At 36.1% G+C, this 19365-nt stretch overlaps 2 protein-coding genes and 1 long non-coding RNA gene across 3 annotated transcripts in view; 2 read left to right on the top strand and 1 right to left on the bottom strand.

The window, feature by feature from the left end:
• LOC132158343 (uncharacterized) overlaps positions 1-1824 on the bottom strand; it is an 86929-nt gene extending 85105 nt beyond the window's left edge. Inside the window, exon 1 of the long non-coding RNA XR_009437683.1 lies at positions 1540-1824. This is a non-coding gene — a long non-coding RNA (uncharacterized LOC132158343). The remainder of the gene's footprint in view (positions 1-1539) is intronic.
• A 70-nt stretch (positions 1825-1894) lies between these two features.
• On the top strand, positions 1895-3018 carry LOC132157741 (RIIa domain-containing protein 1-like). Its single transcript, XM_059567039.1, has 4 exons — positions 1895-2038; positions 2250-2326; positions 2561-2607; positions 2905-3018. Exons 1-4 carry the CDS (start codon positions 1958-1960, stop codon positions 2967-2969), a joined length of 270 nt encoding a protein of 89 aa, XP_059423022.1. The 5' UTR covers positions 1895-1957; the 3' UTR covers positions 2970-3018.
• Positions 3019-5060: 2042 nt separating this feature from the next.
• Positions 5061-18062, top strand: otoa (otoancorin). Its single transcript, XM_059567038.1, has 29 exons — positions 5061-5177; positions 5299-5390; positions 5940-5961; positions 6378-6414; positions 6532-6661; positions 7203-7271; positions 7459-7649; positions 7785-7945; positions 8159-8239; positions 8561-8685; positions 8843-8985; positions 9609-9717; positions 9811-10032; positions 10112-10273; positions 10409-10549; positions 10628-10683; positions 11344-11464; positions 11584-11702; positions 11845-11980; positions 12954-13147; positions 13407-13497; positions 13758-13923; positions 14033-14232; positions 14357-14509; positions 15157-15299; positions 15424-15560; positions 15662-15759; positions 17118-17328; positions 17509-18062. The coding sequence occupies exons 1-29, from the start codon at positions 5123-5125 to the stop codon at positions 17586-17588; spliced, it is 3645 nt and encodes a 1214-aa protein (XP_059423021.1). The 5' UTR covers positions 5061-5122; the 3' UTR covers positions 17589-18062.
• Positions 18063-19365: the final 1303 nt, after the last annotated feature.

The raw sequence follows: 19365 nt of genomic DNA, 5'->3' as shown, positions 1-19365 counted from the left end.
AGTCTGAAACATAGCATCTCAAAATTGGGGATGTTGTATACAACAATACTACTGTAATTGCTGTTATGTTAAACAATATACGATCTGGCAGTAAATTATAGAATAGCATGTAATCAAGCAGCAATCTTCACTTTGCAAAACAATAAAACATGCCACACATACCATACCTACACTGTGGTGATACCCTTGTTGTAACCGGCTTCAAATTCAATTAAACACTCCTAGAATGGCCAAAAGTCACTGCCTTACACACGTCTCTCTCCATGACGGTGAGAGACACATTTTTACATAACAAGGCAGAAAATGTACCAAGAACATCCAACCTAACTTGAACATAAACACACGTAACTTTACTAACACAAACCCCAACCATATTGCTGTAATAACGCATAACGTTAAATCAACTCCCAACAAACAATTACCCATAATGCACTAGCGCTGACTGCCGGGTCTGTACAATATGACAACACATCAACACCCAATCAGTCATTCATTGTTAGCGTTATGCATAAACATATTGATAAAGCACTGCTGCAGTAACGTTATTACACCAAGGTATTGCTGCTATATTCTTTATGACAACTCCAATAACAACGACAAGCAGTTCAAAACAATTGACAGCAAAAGACCAAGAAGCTGCGCTAGCTTAACGTTACACAACACACATAACGTTACACAAAATACTTATTGAGCATGCTACAATTATTAATAATAATACTTACAGGTTGTGATTCGGAGGAGGAGGAAGAAGCTAATCCAAATATATTCAGTACTGTAACCTTCCTTCAAACGGCTTGCGAATCCAGACTTGAAAGCATTTATGTTGGAGAACATTATGTTGGAGAAATGTCATTAAAATGACGCGAGGTTCGGGCTAAACTTCTGCGTTAGTAAATATGAACTGTAGCCACTGACTCTTCACATGCTTGTCCCTTCGATGTAGATGTTTGTGCGTTCTTGAGCCATTTTCTTATGTCCATGATGGTTAAAAATGGACACTTATTTTGCCCCGTCTCAGAAAGTCGGCTAACAAAATTTCTGAGCGGGAAGCACGCACGCAAGCAAAGTGGGCAATTAAAGAGACAGCTTCACCTTTTGCGTATCGCGATCACGAAAGGACAACTACAATGCATTAAACATGAAAGCATAACGAAATAATTTATTTTATATATATATATATATATATATATATATATTTGTTTAATTTTATTAATTAATTTATTTTGTGTAGGCTATCCTATTATAGGCAAGAGTCTGAAATCCGTCTGTGTTATTTCGGCAAACTCTCGTTTATGTGTGCTATTAATAATTTTTAATCTGAGGGTGCTTTCACTTTTATTTGAGGGTGCTTAGCACCCTCAAGCACCCCCGTAGAACCGGGCCTGATGCCAAAGCTTGGATTTGTGAACATATGTTTAAACAAGATGTTTTCAATCATTTATTTGAATAACGAGACTCAGCAAGCGGTTTTGTTGAATTTCGCTTATGGGTTGATTAGCTGAAAAATATAGCGTTGTAAACAAATAAAATCTCACTTACCGGTGGGCAATAGCTTCAACATGCCATCTGTTTCGGTTTGTAGACAGACTCCGTGAGTCATGGTCACCGCTTATTTGTTGCCATGACGCGTTGGTAAATGGAGATAATTATATGATCTTTTTTTTAAATCATAAATGTTATCAGCCAGCTCAGCCCATGAACGGAGATGTTTATTTATTTGCATAAAACTACTATATTCAATTCATGCAAATGAGCACAATCAAGTTTAAAAATAACGGTAGCACTCTGATAATAGGAAAACTGTAGATTATAAGAAAAATGCAACAACAGAAAGCTAAAAATTAGAGAATTGTATGCAATGCACATTTTTATCAAATATGTAAATACGGAAGTGTCTGTTGCTTGGCAACGCACGTCAACATCCGGTGCTTGGGGACAGTAGCGCAGAGACGCACAGATGGCGGAGAGAAACGCTCTGGAGAAGCTCGATGTGGGCGCTTTAAGCCTCGAGCAGCAGGAGAAGCTGCACCAGTTCAAGGTACTTCATTTTCTTCTGTTGAAAGTTATCAACAAGTCTGCTAATTTTATTTGCGTTGGATAAAGTTATACTAATTAACCTAGTAGGTCTAAAGAACGGTAGATATTTGGCATTTGTTAAAGACAGTGAGTGTATGAGAAGTGTGATTGGTTTTGTTTTGTTTTGTTTTTTTCTAAAGCAAAACCTAAACTACACACGTGTGATTTCACAGGTCAAGACGCGAATAGCTAATGAAAGATATTTAAGATCTCATCCAGAGGTGGAAATGTTACTCAGTGACTTCTTAAGGTCAGTCTTTATGTTTTCTTTGTTTATGTTTTAACTTTATGTTTTCTTTATGTTTATGTTTTAACTCAAAAAATGCTGGGTTAAATACAACCCAGTGCTGGGTAAAATATGGCCAAAACCAGCGTTTGGGTTGTTTAGGGTTACTGCCCAGAAGGTTTGGTTAAACATTTACATCAAGATCATGCACCCTTTTTATATTAATCCATTCTCTTTCATTGTGTCTCTTTTTAATAGAGATGTGTTTCTGAAAAGACCTACGGATATTCGTGAATTTGCAGCAGGTAATTAGTATCACACACATTTTCACACTTTCTTGCAAGCCACTAAGACAATTTTGATAAAATGCTTCACATTTAGCTTGTAAATAGTCTTGTTCTTAAATTGAATATTTTTTTGTTCTTCAAAATATTGTTGAATATAGCCTATATGTGAGAAACAGAAATCTGTCTCGAGTCTTCTGATATTTAAACACTTAACACACATAACATCTTATTTGATTTTACAATAAAAATAATAATGTGTACTTTTATGTGTGAAATTATACTCTTAAATTAAAGCCAATATCTCATTTTTTCCAGATCATTTCAGTGACCCAGGACTGCCAAAAAAAATTCAGGAGCAAATGAATATCCATAATAAGTGAAAAATGTGTTTTTGAGTATAGTGTTTTGAAATAAAAGAGAGAAAAATGATGCAATATGTGTCAGTCTTGATTCGTAGACATGCATGAAAGCATATTTGTTGTACACTATTATCAGCAGCAACCATTAGTGTGCAGGTATCGGGAGAGGACAGTCCAGGCTTGTTTGCTGAATGAGTCCACAGAGATTAAAGGCAAATTAATCTGAAACTGAACAGGTCTTTCTGTTCTGTTAAGTATGTCCAGACATGCTGGGTCCAATTACTTGAATATTATTTCTCTTATGTTTTATAGCATGAACTGTTTGGTAGAGCATTTTAAGCTACTTTTTTCCATTCAGTGTTTTTATTTTATTTATTTTTTCATGGAATTTTCCTAAATTAGTTTTTAGCTCAAAAACTAACTTAACAGTCCAACTTAGTTTGGTTTTTGAAATTTGGCCATTCGTTTCCTTATTTTCTTCTTTTTTTTCTTTTTCTTTGTTTCTTCTTTTTTTCACTACCCAAGGGTGAACTATTACTACAAGTGGCATGTTTCTTTTCTGGACCTAACAAGCCACCAGGGACCAATTAAGTTACTGCTCATTCTTACAGAAACATCTAATTGTCCTCTTAATGTAGCATCTGACTTCAATACAGTACATCAACTCATGAACCCCTATACCTACATAATTCATCATGTACTTAAAAGGCAATGAGATAACATTCAGCCTAGCTTATTATTTCCAATAATAATTTCAACTGCTGTGAGAAAAGTCTGGGTCTCCATGACTTGGATTATTTAAATCTTTTTTTAAATTTAAAAATGCAAGGGGATGGAAAGTCACATCTTGTTCCCACAAAACCACACATGTAATTTCATACATCTGACACACCTGCACAGACAGACTCCCATATTCTGTGTTGGGTGGGGCTGAGAGGAAAACCATGTTGAAATGTACCTGCTGAGCAGACTATCTGCTGTGTCATCTCAAGATCGTCGCATCACAGTGAGTACCTCCGTTACATTTTTACTGTAAAGTCCTTGTTTTTGGTGAACCCTTAAATGTAACTTTTAAATGTCTTTTAAATTACTTTTTTAAAGAAAAGCTTGTTGATTTAAAGTCTTATTTAGTATCAGATCATTGTGCATTATATATAGGAACATTTGTTAAAAATTCTTTTATGATTTTATTAGATGATTTGTACATTGTAAAAACTGGCGACGTCAAGATTTATTAAGAATCCATTTTTACTTGGACTAGGCCCTTAAAAATTAATAAATAGAATAGGGACACCTCAAAACAGGGACTGTCATTGTTCTGGGTTTTGCAGTAGAAATTGGGTTGACGTTACCTAAGGCAGCCTGAAGAAAAACATTTGTGTCAAATCTGTCGTAATTGTGTGCGCAGTTCATTATATTCTTTGAAGCGACATAATACCGCAGGGCCAAAACAAATAAGCTATTCAAATCGGGGGAAACTTAATCATTATTTACATTGTACAGATTTGCATTGTCATACAGCTATTCTAGATCAGAAATAAAGGCTGTTTTTGTATAGTTGTACTCCAGGGAGAGTGATCTGACACAGGCAGTATCCTAGCACTCACCCCACATCCTCACAGGGAGTTGTAGGGAACGATCTGAGAGTCAGTTGGCATGACTACAAAAACCATAGTAACACTGGAACATAAGATGCAAGTTTATGCAATAACAAAACAAATAGGACAGGGACACCGCAAAACAGCAGGAAACCGTATGGTTCTGGTTTTTATCATGTGTGATTTGTATGTATTTTAATGCTATTCAAAGGTTATCCATATACATATTTTTTTACATGATGATTTGAGTATCTACAGTTTCATTTTGTTCTTGCAGGTTTAAGTAATGCAAAGTTTTTGTACTATGCAAACACTGATGCAATTGAATGGAACTGTTTTGCGTGTCATCAGATATGTCTGTATCATCTGCATGTGATTTATTTATGTTAGATGATGCCATTACAGATAATAAAGCTGCCACTCTAGATAAAGTTTTTGCAGAAGAGAATTATGTAATATGGTAATTTTGATGTCAGTGTGCGGTCATTGCAATGTGATGCAGTCATTGAAATTGTCTAAATCCATATTTATTGTCCGTAGAGCCTCATCTGGAGAAAGAGAACAGGGAACAGCAAAATGGGGTTGTATAGAGAGGTTTTGATCCTTTCATGTCTAGTCCAGTGGGCTACAGGTAAATGGTTTAATAGGCTATATCACTTTTTTTAATTTCATAATTTTGGATCTTTAATAGAACAGACACAAAAAATGTCACTAATTTCAGTATAAATCTCCTGTGTTGTTATCATTTACAGTAATGTCCCAGGGTATGATGGAGATGCCCTTCAACCAGTCAATAGAATTTCCCAGACTACCTGCAAACTTCAGGCAAATGGCCAAGGAACTGGTAACTAAGTACCACATGATCAATAGTTATATATCAAACAGAAATTACATTGATGTACTAGGATAAAGGGGTTATTTCTTTAACTATACACCCTATACTGAAACACTTTTTCTAAATTGTAAATTTACTTAAATAACAATGTAACTTCCATAACATTATGTGGAAGTTATACAAAAAAAATGGCTTACCTCTTGTCCTGCTGAGGCTAACTTCATATCATATATATTAAACAGAGACAATTTAATATTTTGAAAATTGAAATTTGTCAAAAAAGAAAAAAAAACAGATAACCTTCAAATAAAAAAGAAAGAAGAAAAGTAATATACTGTAGTAAAATCAATTTCTGGGTCATAAAAGTAAAGAAACAAAAAAGTGTGATATGCAAGATGAAACTATCACTGAATATGAATTTAGTTGATTTTAGCATTGTTCATTAATCAACCCTACATTTGCGTGCATGCATATATAAGTCTTTTTCAGAACAAACTGCATGTTTTGTCTTATATCGTATAGTAATATAATATTTACACTTCTTTTGTTTCCTGACAGATGAGCACATGCTTCAAGAAAGGTAACATTTGTACAGCCACATTTTCATTATCTTAAGCTTAAACACATTTGGCCTTATATACTCATGGTATCAAAATGACTTATATGTTGCACCTGTGTTTAATGTAATAAATTAAGGGAGCTATATTGGACAAACCATAAGCAAATACAAGTGCCCATGGAAAGAGTGTTGGATATATTTGCATACTGCATCCATTCCAGCTCTGCCACTACCTGAACAAAATGTATTACTAATCTACCATCATAAATGCAGTATATATTATGAAGTCAGATAACAATTCTTCTATAGTTCCTACCAGTATGCAGTACCAGCTAATGTTTGTTCCTTTTGTTTCCAGTCATAATAAAGAGAGAGTGTTTGTGTTTCTCAGTCATGTGTTGTGTCTTTGGCTAAATGATGTGGTTGTATTGTTTCAGGTCACCAGGTGCCTGTAATGAACAATTCACTGAACAGGTAGACTGCCATTGAGCTAATGTTATAGAGCAGCTATATGCCAGGTGTATATTTGAATACTAATGATAACATTTCATTGCATGGAAAACTACTACATTTTCTTTGTTTATCTTCCAGCTCATATGGACAGATGATGGAGAGCCCCATCTCTATTTTTCCAGAGCTTCTCTCCTCTCTTCCTCAGTCTTTCCCCTCTCACTCCAAACCACAGTTCAATGAAACAGCAGAAGAGCAGGACTCAGTCTGGGTAACTCTCAATATCCCAAATACATGCATATGGTTACCTGTAGCTAAAGTAAGACAACTGACCCTTCGCAAAGACCCTCTTCCTCTTTGCTGTTGCTATGTTTGACAAGCCATGCCACGCATAATTTTCTCACGTAGTGAAAAATATGTCAAATCACTGTAGCGCCTCAGTCAAATCTTCTTCCGCTTTTCTTCTTAAAGCATGAAATAAATGTGAATGGACACCAGAAGGTATCTGTCTTTCAACCATGGAAAGACATTGATACACACAATTTTCAAGGTCAACATAAATCCAGAGAGTAGATGCCTGTTTTTTTTTTTTTTAACAAACATTGCAGATTCAGCGTAATGATTGGTCAGCTCGCCTGTCAATCAAACTCCCGTGAAGGGTCTATAATTCTTACCCAAAGCCGAACCCCAATCTTTCTTTCAGATTTAGTTTTTGACTTATATAGAGAGAGATACACAGGAAAGACACCAATATGTCCATATTTTGTCTTTATTTTATGTGCATCCTGATGGGAAATCTACATTAAATTTAGAACATTGCTGAGAAGATGCGGAACTGCACCAACATGGGCCATATGATTGATCTCATGAGGAATAGCACGGTTAGTGCTGGACTACGACAAAAAACTAAAATATAATAATTTTGGTAGCACTTATCTATGTGGTGTTCTGTGCTTCCTATACGTAAAACTATTCAAACTGTTCAATAAAAATGGCATTAACACACCTCTTTTTTTTTCATTCTCTCTCTCCTTATTTATTTATTTTTTTACATTTGCACACACTTAGGAAGGTCCTGGTTGTTTCATTCGGGCATTCATGGCTCCTCTTTCCTGGATGACAATCATGCAGAATGGAACAGACCTCAATAAAGAAGATCTAACAAAGCTTTTATGGGCGGCTAAACCCTTCTTAGAAACAATGCCTCCGTCTAGCTTTGTGTTGCCGGCATTTTCACAACGTTCTCACCTGGCTGAAATGTGAGCGTATTGTGTTTAATTAAACTGTGACTAAACACATGGAGTATCTTTATCTTACTCCCTTCATCTAATTCTGAAGTAAAATATTGACTCCTTGTTTGTGTCTGTTTTCTCTTCTTCCTCATGATGCTGAAGGATGAAGGTGCTTGGTGAGGTGTTCAGTGTTCTGTCCGAGGAACAGAGGAAGGCAGTTATAGGGTGGATCAAAGAGAGAGTTGCACTAAATGAATATAAATGCCTTCTGAAAGCACCAGCCCTGAACATCCAGCCTCCTGGATCACTGGGAAAAATCATTCGTAAGTTTTGAGTGATCAGCGAGCTTTTTCATCAAAACAGACCTGATCATTTTTTATATAATATAATATAATATAATATATTATAATATAATATAATATAATATAATATAATATAATATAATATAATATAATATAATATAATATAATATAATATAATATAATTAATATAACATAATATACTAATCTATGCATCAATTCTTTTGACTAATCTAGAAAATGTTCCATTAGTCACAGCAGCGATGCCTGTGATGAATGTACCAGGAGCTCAAGGGAATCCACATCCAATGATGAATGGTAAATATTAAAGAAGTCAATGAAAGAAGCGAAAACTGAAATGGAATTGCAAAGTGGTGAAGAAGTTGGAGAGGAAACATTGGAAAAGAAATCCTAAACATAAAGACAGTCCCGCCTGTTTCAGAAAGAAAAGATTTATACTGTAGATAGAATTGTAATAATACAGTGGATCATGAACAGAAGAATGAAGAAAGAGAAACACCAAAGATAATAACAATGCAGAAATATAAAGAGAGGACATTAATTATATTTAGTAGAAATATGAATTATTGATATTTAACATTTAGTTTATTTATACACTTTATACACCTTTTATTTTAGCTTCAACAGGGGTCCATATATGTCCTCCAAGATTGTCCTGGCTGAACGCTACTGTGTTGACAATGATGGGGCCTTTTCTATCTCGACTATCTTTAGAAGAAGCAAAGACCATCCCTAAAGAAGAGGTCAGAGTCTGTGACATGATATGCAAGCCATTGCCATAGTTCATATGTGTATTTTTCCATTGCCTTTTGTTTCTCAGAGCATTCCATACAAATGTAATGTGAATTCAGAACCACCTATAACTCAGCAAATAACTACAGTAATCTTTCTCTTTGTCAGCTATGTGAGTTTTTCAGGACTTCAGATTTCTCTCCATCATTTCAAAATGTTAATGGAATCCAGCCTGCCCTTGGCCGAACACTTTTTCAACGCTTGAAACAAGAGTGTTCCAGCAGTGAAAATTTCACTCAAAACCTGGACAGGTCAGGATTTCCATCACTAGTGTGTGTTTTGTGCATGTGTTTGGTAAAAGATATTTAGGTTATCAGCATTAATACACCGGTTCCCCTGGAAGCCTGTTGCCGCTCTGTTTAAATAAATAATTAAAAGTGATTTAAATATATAAAGAGAAATGTTCAAAATGAATTCACGATTATGTGATATAAAGTAACGTTGTGATACAGAAAGTCACATTGTGTGATATAAAGTCACAATTATTCACATTGTGAAATATAAACGGCAGTTATGAGAAAAAAAGTCTCAAATTTGAGGTACAAAAGTCCCAGTGTTAAATGTAAGTAGCAATTATAAGAAAAAATATTTGCAACTACAAAAAGTATCAGACAAAGTTAAATTTGTAAGAAACAAATGAATAAGTGTGAGAAAAAAGTCCCAATGTCAAGTATTAGGAGTTGCACTTAGTAGAAACAAAGTTGCAATTACAAACATTGTATTTATAATATATAAAATCACAACAGTGAGATTTGAAGTACAATATGAAATATAAAGTATCAATTGTTTGAAACAGTGTTACAATTATGTGTTTAGTTATTTACTCTGATATGGAAAGAGGCCTCCAAGGATAACATTCTCTCTTTTTTCACAGGCTGGGCTCTCTGGCTTGTTTCTTCGATGGTGCACAGTCTCTGAATCTGAATCTTAGTAGAAAACTGCTCTCTCAGATTGAGGCCTGCAACAACCCTGAAATAGACAAGGTCAGAACTGACACTTTATTGAATCGCTGTTGCTCCCAAATTCTTTTAGCATAACTGTAATGTAACTTTTTCTTTCACTCAACCCTCCCTCAGGTGAAAAGACAGCTAGTACAGATCATTCTGGAGAAAGATAGCAGTTCCTCCTATCCTGAGATTCTGCAGTCTCTGGGATCTGCCGTGTCTGCCCTTCCTCTTTCCCGGCTGTCCCGCTTCTCCTCTGAAGACCTGAACAACACCCTCACCAGCTTGAGTCAGGCCAGTTGGAGCCCAGCTCAAGCTAAGACTTTGGCAAAGAAACTGTTGGAAGCTGCCAAGGTTAGATTTTCTGCTCAGTTTATAGAGATGTGTTTTGTTCCTTATACTGTTGTTTTCACAAGAATGTTTTCTTTTGTAGAATATAAGCGGTGAGAAGTTGTTGTCTCTGGGTACGATGGTGAGAGGGGTGGCCAGTTCCCTCCTCAAGAATGTGAAGGCAGAAGGGCTGCTGGGAAATAAAGCCCTGAACACTATGAGCGAGAAGATGTCCTCCCTACAAAGAACAGCACTACTGGAAGCGGTAAGAATAAGAGGAGTTACTCAGAAAGAGATGGAACAGCTTCCCCAAATAAGAAGAATAAAAATATGACCAAACTATCAGTGAAATCCCTCATCCTTGATTCTGCTCTCTCTCTTGGTTTTATCAAACCCACAGTTCCGTCGTGATGTAAATGCATCTGAACTGGTGAAGGGGTTGCCAGATTCTCTCCTCTCTTCTCTGTCTCTATCCACGCTGGAGAAGGCAGACCTCAGCTCTGTGGATCAGCTGCAGGGACGCGGCTGGACTCGTGCTCAGGTATACACACTAGATAGTAATATAAAAATACAAATCCATTACTTCTACATTACCTAATTTCCTTATTTCTCTCTATAGTCTGCTTTCCTTCTGAAGAAGATTTTGGGTAACAAGATTAACCTTGGTGAATTACGGTGAGACTCTGTATTACTGTAACAAAATACAGCAATGCTATACGTTATGTAGACAGAATAATTTTTTAACTATCTTTAAAACAAGATAGTTAAGATCTTAATAAATAACTGAATGAAAAGGAACATGGAACTGCTACTAAATTTACTTTATTTAGTTGCTACTTATTTTTATCGATTAAGATGAAGAATCGCATATTAATGAAATAAATGTTGTCTGCATAATGGCTGGAATAAAGTGCATGACTTTTGGAGCAGATTTTAAAATTGGAGCATCATACTTTAAGCGAGTGAGGATCACATACTACTTGACTTTTAGGTCATTCTGACAACAATAAACTCGTGCAGAAATGTGTGCCTCATTGCTAGGAAATGCATGACAAACTAAAACAATCATATAAAATGTTCTAAAAAGTTCAATAAAAATAATAAAATAAAATAAATTTTCTAAAATTCTGAGGCTAAAAAATTGGAGTCTATACCCTCATAGTCTACACTACGCAAATTTCTGTGAAATCTGTCAATGCTGACTGCTTAGAATCTACAGACTGACTTTGACTTTCAACAGCTAGTGTTGAGTTGTCCAGACTGCAAATCAGGGCAAAAATAGTAATTGCAGCCTTAAATGTATTATCCTGATCAAGCTCATGGTGTTGTCAACAGGAAGCTGGGTCCAGCTGTACAGGGTGTCACTTGTGAAATGATTGAAAAAATCAATCGAACTGATGCTTTGGAAATGGCACAGACACTGAACAAGTCCTGCGCATGGCTCTCCAGGGTTCAGGTAAACATTATATATTCATCATGCTTTCACACACTGTCTTTCATCAGCTCTGCAACTTTTCCATGATTAAAAATAGATATATAAAAAAAAATCCCATCCTGATCTCCTTTCCTTCTTAGATTCGGTGTACTGCTCAAAAACTCTTTGCAAGTCTGGAGGAGCAGAGACCAGGATATTTCAACAACATTAAAAACTCTGAGCTCCAGGCCATCCCATCTGTGCTGCTCATCCATCTACCGTAAGAACAGAGCAGTGCTGTATATGCTTACAATTAAAATGTGTTTAAATTAACTTCAGTTCATGTTCAGTTATGCTAATACAGAGTTCTTACTTTCTAATGTTCCCCTCTCACACTATCCACACTGTCATGACACATTCAGAGTGGAGAAGATTCAAAACCTGTCTGATGCTGTGTGTCCCGCTTTCATGGAGAAGATGAATCAAGTCAACCTGTCCTCTCTACCAAACAGCTCTCCAGCACGCAGTGCACTTACCAAAAGAGCCATCAGCTGCCTGGTAATATGTGCACACATATACACAGGCTTTTCTTCTCCTGTCCAAAATAACCCACACTCATCTAATGTTAACATGTTTGTAAGCCATATCAGTTCTGTAATGGGATGCATTTCTGAGTAAAAGAGAATATTTAACAAGCAAAAAATGCAGGCTGAGACTTATCCAGCATGAACGGATTGGATGGTATGCATTACATATCCGAATCCAGTCAGACTTAATGGGTGTCACTGTACACTTTTCGTTCCATTGGCTTACTGTATATTCAATGCAAATGCAGTAGACAACTTACGAATCAATGCAAATGCAGTAGACAGGAAACTCAGGGTTATGCAAATTTTCTGCTCTCCAAATCAATACTGTATTTCACAGCGTGACCTCTTAGCTGAATTAAAAGAATGCAAATTTTAAATCTGCAGGATTGCAGCATTGCAGTAAAGTGGAGTAGATTGAATTTTTTAATTTTGCATGTATCATTTGTTGAAATATGTATTTTTTTTTCTTGTTCTAACTTCATATTACGACAATTGCAGTGCGTTATAGGAATGGCCCCTTTTTAACCTTTAAAAAATAAACACCTGGAGATCTTTTCTTTTGTTCTGTTTCCCCTGCAATTCTCTCTTTTGCTCTTTTTTCATTGTCTTTCTATGTAAATGTGCGCTAGTTGAAACCATTTGACCTTTGTGCATGGAATCGCATCTTGCACAGCACTTCATGCATGACCCAGAGTTTTAAAAACACAGTGCTCAAGTTAAAAGTTAGCAACATGTCTCTAGTTTTTTTTTACAGTCTCAAAATTTTTGCTTTTAAAAAAGCAAACATTTATAGAATGTTTACATGGAAAAACAATAGAAAAGAAGCACCGTAGAGTGCAAAATTGCTGATTCATAAAATAATCCAGTAGACAAAGCAGACCATGTGACACCAGCAGAAAAGGATTCTACATTGTCCTAATCTGTATTCTGTATCTGTGCAGAAGAGGAACGCGTCTGATCTGTCCGTGGCAGAGGTTTTGACTCTAGGCTCTCTGGTGTGTGAGTTAGACCCAGCCTGGATTTCCTTTCTGAACCCTGCAGCTCTGAACTCCACCCTGCAGGCTCTCGCCTCCTGTCAGTATATCCAGCAACAGCACAGAGAGCATCTGTTCAGACTGCTTACGACAACCTATGGGTAACAGCATGTGCAAAATCACACATAACCCACAATGGCTTCACACAACCCACCTCTGCAGACCTCAGATCCCACATCCCACATTTTCTAGTGGTTTCATTGTTAAAGAGACTGTGACTGCATTGGCTTCAAAACAAGTTTAAATATTTGAAAAATTCCTCACTTCAAACATCCTTCTTCTCTAGCCTGAAGTGCTGCAATTAGAGCAAAATTACTTTGCATTGCTGTTATTGATACATGTGTATTTTCTTTAACCAAGGGACACTACTTTATGGTCAGAGGAAGATATGAGGGTGCTTGGGCCACTTTTGTTACTTAATGACACTGCCATTGAAAAGCTGCCACCCAAAGTAAGAATCTTAGCAATGCTGCTGACCAGTAGATTATGAAAAACTAGGATTAAATTATTAAATGTACATCATTAAAAATGTGTTTAATGTAAAATGAATTTAATTAATCATCAAATCATTAATATATATTTTTTAACTTATGAATAAATAAATAAATGATTAATTGTTTCCTTAATTTTATTTTAAATGGCCATCATTTTATTATTTATTGTTTTTTAATCTACCCATCCATCCCTCCATTCTGCTCATCTGTCTTGCAGAGCTGGGTAAAGTCATATCTGTCAGACCTGATGGACAGTTTGCCCAGTCAGCCTGTGGTTCCTCCTCCAAAGGAGTTCCGCTCTTGGTTTGACCTCTCTGCACTTCGTCGCAAACTGTTTGACCTCAAAACGAGTAGCACACTACAAAACCGCAGGAAGCGTGAAGGTAGGTGTGTCTATTAATCAATAGTGGAAATGTTAGTGATATGATTTCTAACAATGTGCCATTTGTCTTTCTTTCTTGCTTGCTTTCTTTCTTTCTTTGACACTGGTAGTTATTAGCACAGTGGTGTCCACTTTAATAGACCCCATGCTCACGTATATTGAGGACCTCAAACAGGGGAATGTATACTGGACTCCCACCGAATTCAGTAAAATGACTGTGCAGACTTTCAAAGATGTTGTGCCAACATTAGGAGAGATAACCAACTATAGCACCGAACAACTGGCTGCACTCAAAGCAAAAACTCTGGAGGTACACACACAAACACATACACACACAAACACACACAAAACGTAAGTTAAATTCTAATATATACAGAAAAAAACTTTACAGTTTGACTTCAGTGGTCAAAGACAACGTCTATTGTATATGGCAGGCATGGGGGAGTGTGTCCATGTTGAATGAGTCTCAGATTGCTGTTCTGGGCTGCATCTGCCAGAGCTTCAGTGCTGAAGAGCTGGGCAACCTCAGCATTGCCTCACTGGACACTTTGGAGACAATGACCACCTGCAACTTTACCCAGACACAGGTAATACAAACACACACACACACACACACACACACACACACACAGTCACCAAACAGCATCTAGAGTTTATATATACAACTTAAAGTTATCTAAGAAACATATTTATTATTATTTTTTTATTTACTTCCAGTATTGTGCAAAGGTTTGGGGTCAGTAAGAAATTATCTTTTATTCAACAAGGATGCATTCAATTGATCAAACAGTAAATATGTTTACATTACCTTCATGTTTACATTTATTTTAAAATCAACAAACTTTGTATTCATAAAATAATCTTTTTTTTAACTGTTTCACGGTTACATTACCAACACTGATAATAATAATAGGTGTTTATTGAGCAGCAAATCAGCATATCAGAATGATTTCTGAAGGATCATGACACTGAAGACAGGAGTAAAGGCTGCTACAAATTTAGCTTTGCCGTTATGGGAATAAATTACATTTAAAATTGTTATTTGAAACTGTATTTCACAATATTACTGCTTTTACTGTATTTCTGATCAAATCAATTTAGTCTTAGTTAGCATAAAACACTTCTTTCAAAAACATTTAACATCTTACCGACCCCGAACACTTGAATTAATTAATTTATTTTTAGCATATATTTATTATACAAAAACAAATACTGAAAATGCTGAACTCTGCAGAGGACAGCGGTCTGGCAGGCCTTTGAAAGAGTGGCTGGAATCAACATGTCTAGATTAGGACAGCTGGAGATGGTGGGTCTGGGACAGTTTATCTGTGGTCTACAGCCTGGCCAGATCGATCAGCTCAATCCCGTCAGCTTCAGGTTAGAAACACTTCCACATTCAAGGTTATATTCTCAATTAAGTGTGTTTGTTTACCCTACAGCACAACAAAACTGACCAAAACAGATCAGGTCATTGTGATTTCCTGTGATGTGTGTTTCTCAGTGAGTCAGTAGAGGTGGTGGGCCGTGCTCCTTGTCCTCTGAACATTAGAGAGCGTCTGAAGGAAAAGGCAGTGGCTGTGTTTGGAAAATCCCACACATGGACTGAAGCTCAAGTCAGCATTATGGGCAACATTATTGGTAAGTTACAAAGGACACCAAGTGAAAAACTTGAATATTTCCATGTGACTAGTTCAAACTTCAGATGTGAGAGCTGCCTTGGTTATTTCATGTGTTTCTAGCTGGTCTAAGTGCTGTCGAGCTGGGAAGTCTAAATTCAACCGTCCTGCCATTCATTCAGCCATCTGCCATCCCTCTCATATCCTCAGATCGCTTAACTGTAAGTGGAGGGATTCTTCACCCAAAAAAACAGAATTAACACCCTTGTGCTGTCGTAGATGACTTTTAGAAAAATAATCCATCTCTGTTGAGTCCACATAATGCAAATGGATGGCTCCTTCAAAGTTGATGATTCAAAAACTGTAAAATAAAAACGAACACAACAGTATTCTATACAATCCAAGTTGATGAATCAGTGTCTTCTGAAGTGAAACAATTGTGAGAGAAAAAACATGATAAAAGTGATTTGGAAGCAGAGAGGACCTCCACTTCACACATAAGTTTCACAACATACTGAAATTTGGCCAGATGCAACGGTTTATAGTGTCAAAAGAAAAAAAATATTGGTATTTTTCTCTCACTCATTGATTGTTTCATTTAAAAAGATACAGTCTACAAGAGAAAATAATTCAAAAGTTTACATGACCTTGATTGTTAATACTGTGCTTTACCTGTTTTTTTGTTTATTGATAGTTGTTCATGAGTCCCTTGTTTGTCCTGAACAGTTAAATCTCCTGCTGTTTTAAAGAAAACTCCTTCAGGTCCCACAAATCCCTTTGTTTTCCAGCATATTCTGTGTATTTGAACCCTTTCCAATAATGACTGTGGCATTTTGAGATCTATCTTTTCACACCTGAGGGACTCACATGCAACTATTACAGAAGGTTTAAACGCTCACTGATGCTCAAGAAGGAAAAGCATGCATTAAGAACAGGGGGGTGAAGGCTTTTTGAATTTGAAAATCAGGGTAAATTTAACTCATTTTGTGTTCTGGGAAACATATAAGTTTATTATGTAGCCTCTGAAGGGCAGTACTAAATTTTAATGCATGATATTTAGGCAAAATATCAAAAATGAACCCATCTCCATTCTGTTCAGAAGTACGGCTCTTAATGCATGTTTTTTCCTTCTGGAGCATCGGTGAGTGTTTGAACCTACTGTAATTTTTAAGAACACAGTATTAAGAATCAAGGGGATTTTTGAACGGGGTCATTTTAATAAATTCAGCTATTATTTTCACTTGTGGACTATACTATATATTTTATGTGAAATATCGTATTCAGGTCAGTACTAAATAAACAATAATTAACATTTTGCAGATTCTGAAAGGGGGGATGTTAACTGTTGACCTCAGCTGTATTGATTCATCAACTAGAGTCATATGGTTTACCGTCATGTTCACTTTGTGTGGTTTTTGAAGTGTCAACTTTGGAGGTACCATACACTTACATTTTATAAATCCAGAGATTGATGGAGGAGGGAAGGTAAGTTAATGATGAGAGAATTTTGAGGGAAGTATCCCTTTAATTGAGTTGCTCTGTAAGTAAAGAAAAAGTGACTCTCGTCATTTGTGATCAGGCACTGTCGGTCAGCCAGTTGAAGGCTTTGGGTCCTGACAATGCTGCCGCGGTAACAGAGGCTCAGCGTTCAGGACTGAGGGTCGATCAAAAGGCTGCACTGGATGAAGCTGTGGGACTGAAAACTGCACGTGCTGAAGTGCCCATTGGAAACTCCACTGGAATCTCCAATCCAGGCTCTGGGGGATCAGTCACACTGCCACTAAAAGGAGGTAAGTGACAGGTTCAGGAAACCTGTTTGGTGATAGTCATCCACCAATTTAATCCTAATAATCTCAAGGTTTTTTTTTTTTGAAAATTCCACTAAATAATGACCATTACATTTGCAGGGATCTCTTATTCGTAAAATTTTATAAAACAAATTTACAAATATGTTTCTCTTCGTACTCCAGGTGCATCTGTAGAGAGCATGGCAGGATGTGTCCTCCTCATGCAGGCCATTGCACTGCTGTTGTTTGGATACATTCTCTAAGGAGCAGAAGAGTCAAAGGCCATAGGATGCCATGTGTCTGATGACAGATGCTGATGTATGATCAACCAGCAAACCAGTAGATTTAAGAAATGTTATAATTGCTTTGTTTCAAAACTTTATTTAAAACTAAGTCACTGATTGCAAATTTAAGCTCAGCGATTAGAGCATAATCAAAGATAGTACAAGATGGTGAGATGGTGGTTTGATAAAATTTTGGTCTAGTTCATCTTCATCAACTTATTAAATGTAGTTCAGAGAGAAAATATATTTGGTAATACTTCTTTTTAGGTATTTTCAGATGCACATCTATTGTTATTCTATGAGAGAATTTAAACACTGTGTATAATCTATTAAAGTGTATCTAAGATGTAGTTTTATTATTAGTTATTTAATTGAAGTTAAATGTTTGTATTAATTAGAGGTTGTGTTCTATTTTAAATCATTTATGCCCAAACATAAGGGTTAATAAAGATCTGTCTGTACAGAGAGTGTGATTTGAATAGTCAAAAGCTGAGACTTTCACACCCTCATGTGGTGTAGAAGCTAACCATAACCAAAGTTAACCATAACTGATGACCCGAAGTTTATGCCAAGCTTTCATCAGATGCACAAGCCATCTACTTTGTCTTTGTCTGATGTTGTCACATAAAAGGGTAATGTTAATTATTCAAAAAGCTATTATACCTCATTTATTGTCAAAGTGTTTAAGCTAAATAAAACACATCTGGTCAACCAAACTCCCAAACGCCTGGCAAATATCAAGATATGCAATATACATTATCATTCAAGTCAGTAAGATTTTGTTTTCAAAAACATTTATACTTTTATTCATCAAGGAAATATTAATTTGATCAAAAGTGACAGTAAAGACATGTTTTCATTTCAAATGAATGCTGTGCTTTAAGAACTATTTATCTATTTCCACTAAAATATTAAGCAGCCCATTTTTTCAACATTGATCATAAGAAAAGCTCACAGCTCACTCAGGGCGGGTCTAAGGTCAGACCCTTGTCAATCAACAATCGTGGGCGGGGCTTGTGTAGAACTACATCATTCTGACAGGATTCTCAGAACAGCAGGATTTGAGAAAGGGGATTTTAAAATAGGGATTTAAAAAAAGAAAACAGGACTGTATTTTTATTATTATACGGTGGATGTGTAGACACACTTCCAACTAACATTAATGTTCAACAAACAACAACAAAAGTTAATTTTGCATCCAATGACCCCTTTTGGTTTTACGGGACTGAACTTGAAGAGAAAAAAAATGGGGAAAAAAACATTTTTATTATTTATAGGTTTATCAAATGAGTATATACAGTAGACTACAACAACGCATCGAGTAGTGATTAAGCCATTACAGTTTTTTATTTATCTCAACACAATCCATATGAAACTGCCAGAAAAAAGTCAGGTTACAGTAAAACAGATCTATATTAATCATCTTTAAAAAAGAAAACCAATAGTCAAGATATGCAAGGCACCAATAAAACATAATTCCAGCACAAACATAAAAATAACTCAACTCTTTCAAATCATCCTCAGCCTTTGACAGTAGTCTTAACCTTAGACTAAATGAAGAAGGCACTTTTTTTCTCATTTTAAAGATCAGCAACTAATCAGCAATTTTCCTGATTTTAATGCCTCTGTGGAAACACAAATGGAAGAAATACAAACATTAAACATAAAAATAATTCAAGCACAAAGGAGTCACCTGATTCAGGAGCATTTGGCTGTTAGTAATTACAGTATTTCATCTATGTAAGCAGCTGCATTT

Source organism: Carassius carassius, chromosome 15 (assembly GCF_963082965.1).
Source record: "Carassius carassius chromosome 15, fCarCar2.1, whole genome shotgun sequence".
Taxonomy (NCBI): Eukaryota; Metazoa; Chordata; class Actinopteri; order Cypriniformes; family Cyprinidae; genus Carassius; species Carassius carassius.
Note: the sequence above shows the minus strand (reverse complement) of the source record. Positions and strands in the feature narration are given on the sequence as shown.

Coding starts and splice junctions, on each gene's coding strand:
- otoa (XM_059567038.1), top strand. CDS start 5,123: ATGGGGTTGTATAGAGAGGTTTTGATCCTTTCATGTCTAGTCCAGTGG. Junction 5,178..5,298: donor TCTAGTCCAGTGGGCTACAG/GTAAATGGTTTA, acceptor TATCATTTACAG/TAATGTCCCAGGGTATGATG. Junction 9,718..9,810: donor ACAACCCTGAAATAGACAAG/GTCAGAACTGAC, acceptor ACCCTCCCTCAG/GTGAAAAGACAGCTAGTACA.
- LOC132157741 (XM_059567039.1), top strand. CDS start 1,958: ATGGCGGAGAGAAACGCTCTGGAGAAGCTCGATGTGGGCGCTTTAAGC. Junction 2,039..2,249: donor AGAAGCTGCACCAGTTCAAG/GTACTTCATTTT, acceptor GTGATTTCACAG/GTCAAGACGCGAATAGCTAA. Junction 2,608..2,904: donor TATTCGTGAATTTGCAGCAG/GTAATTAGTATC, acceptor CATTTTTTCCAG/ATCATTTCAGTGACCCAGGA.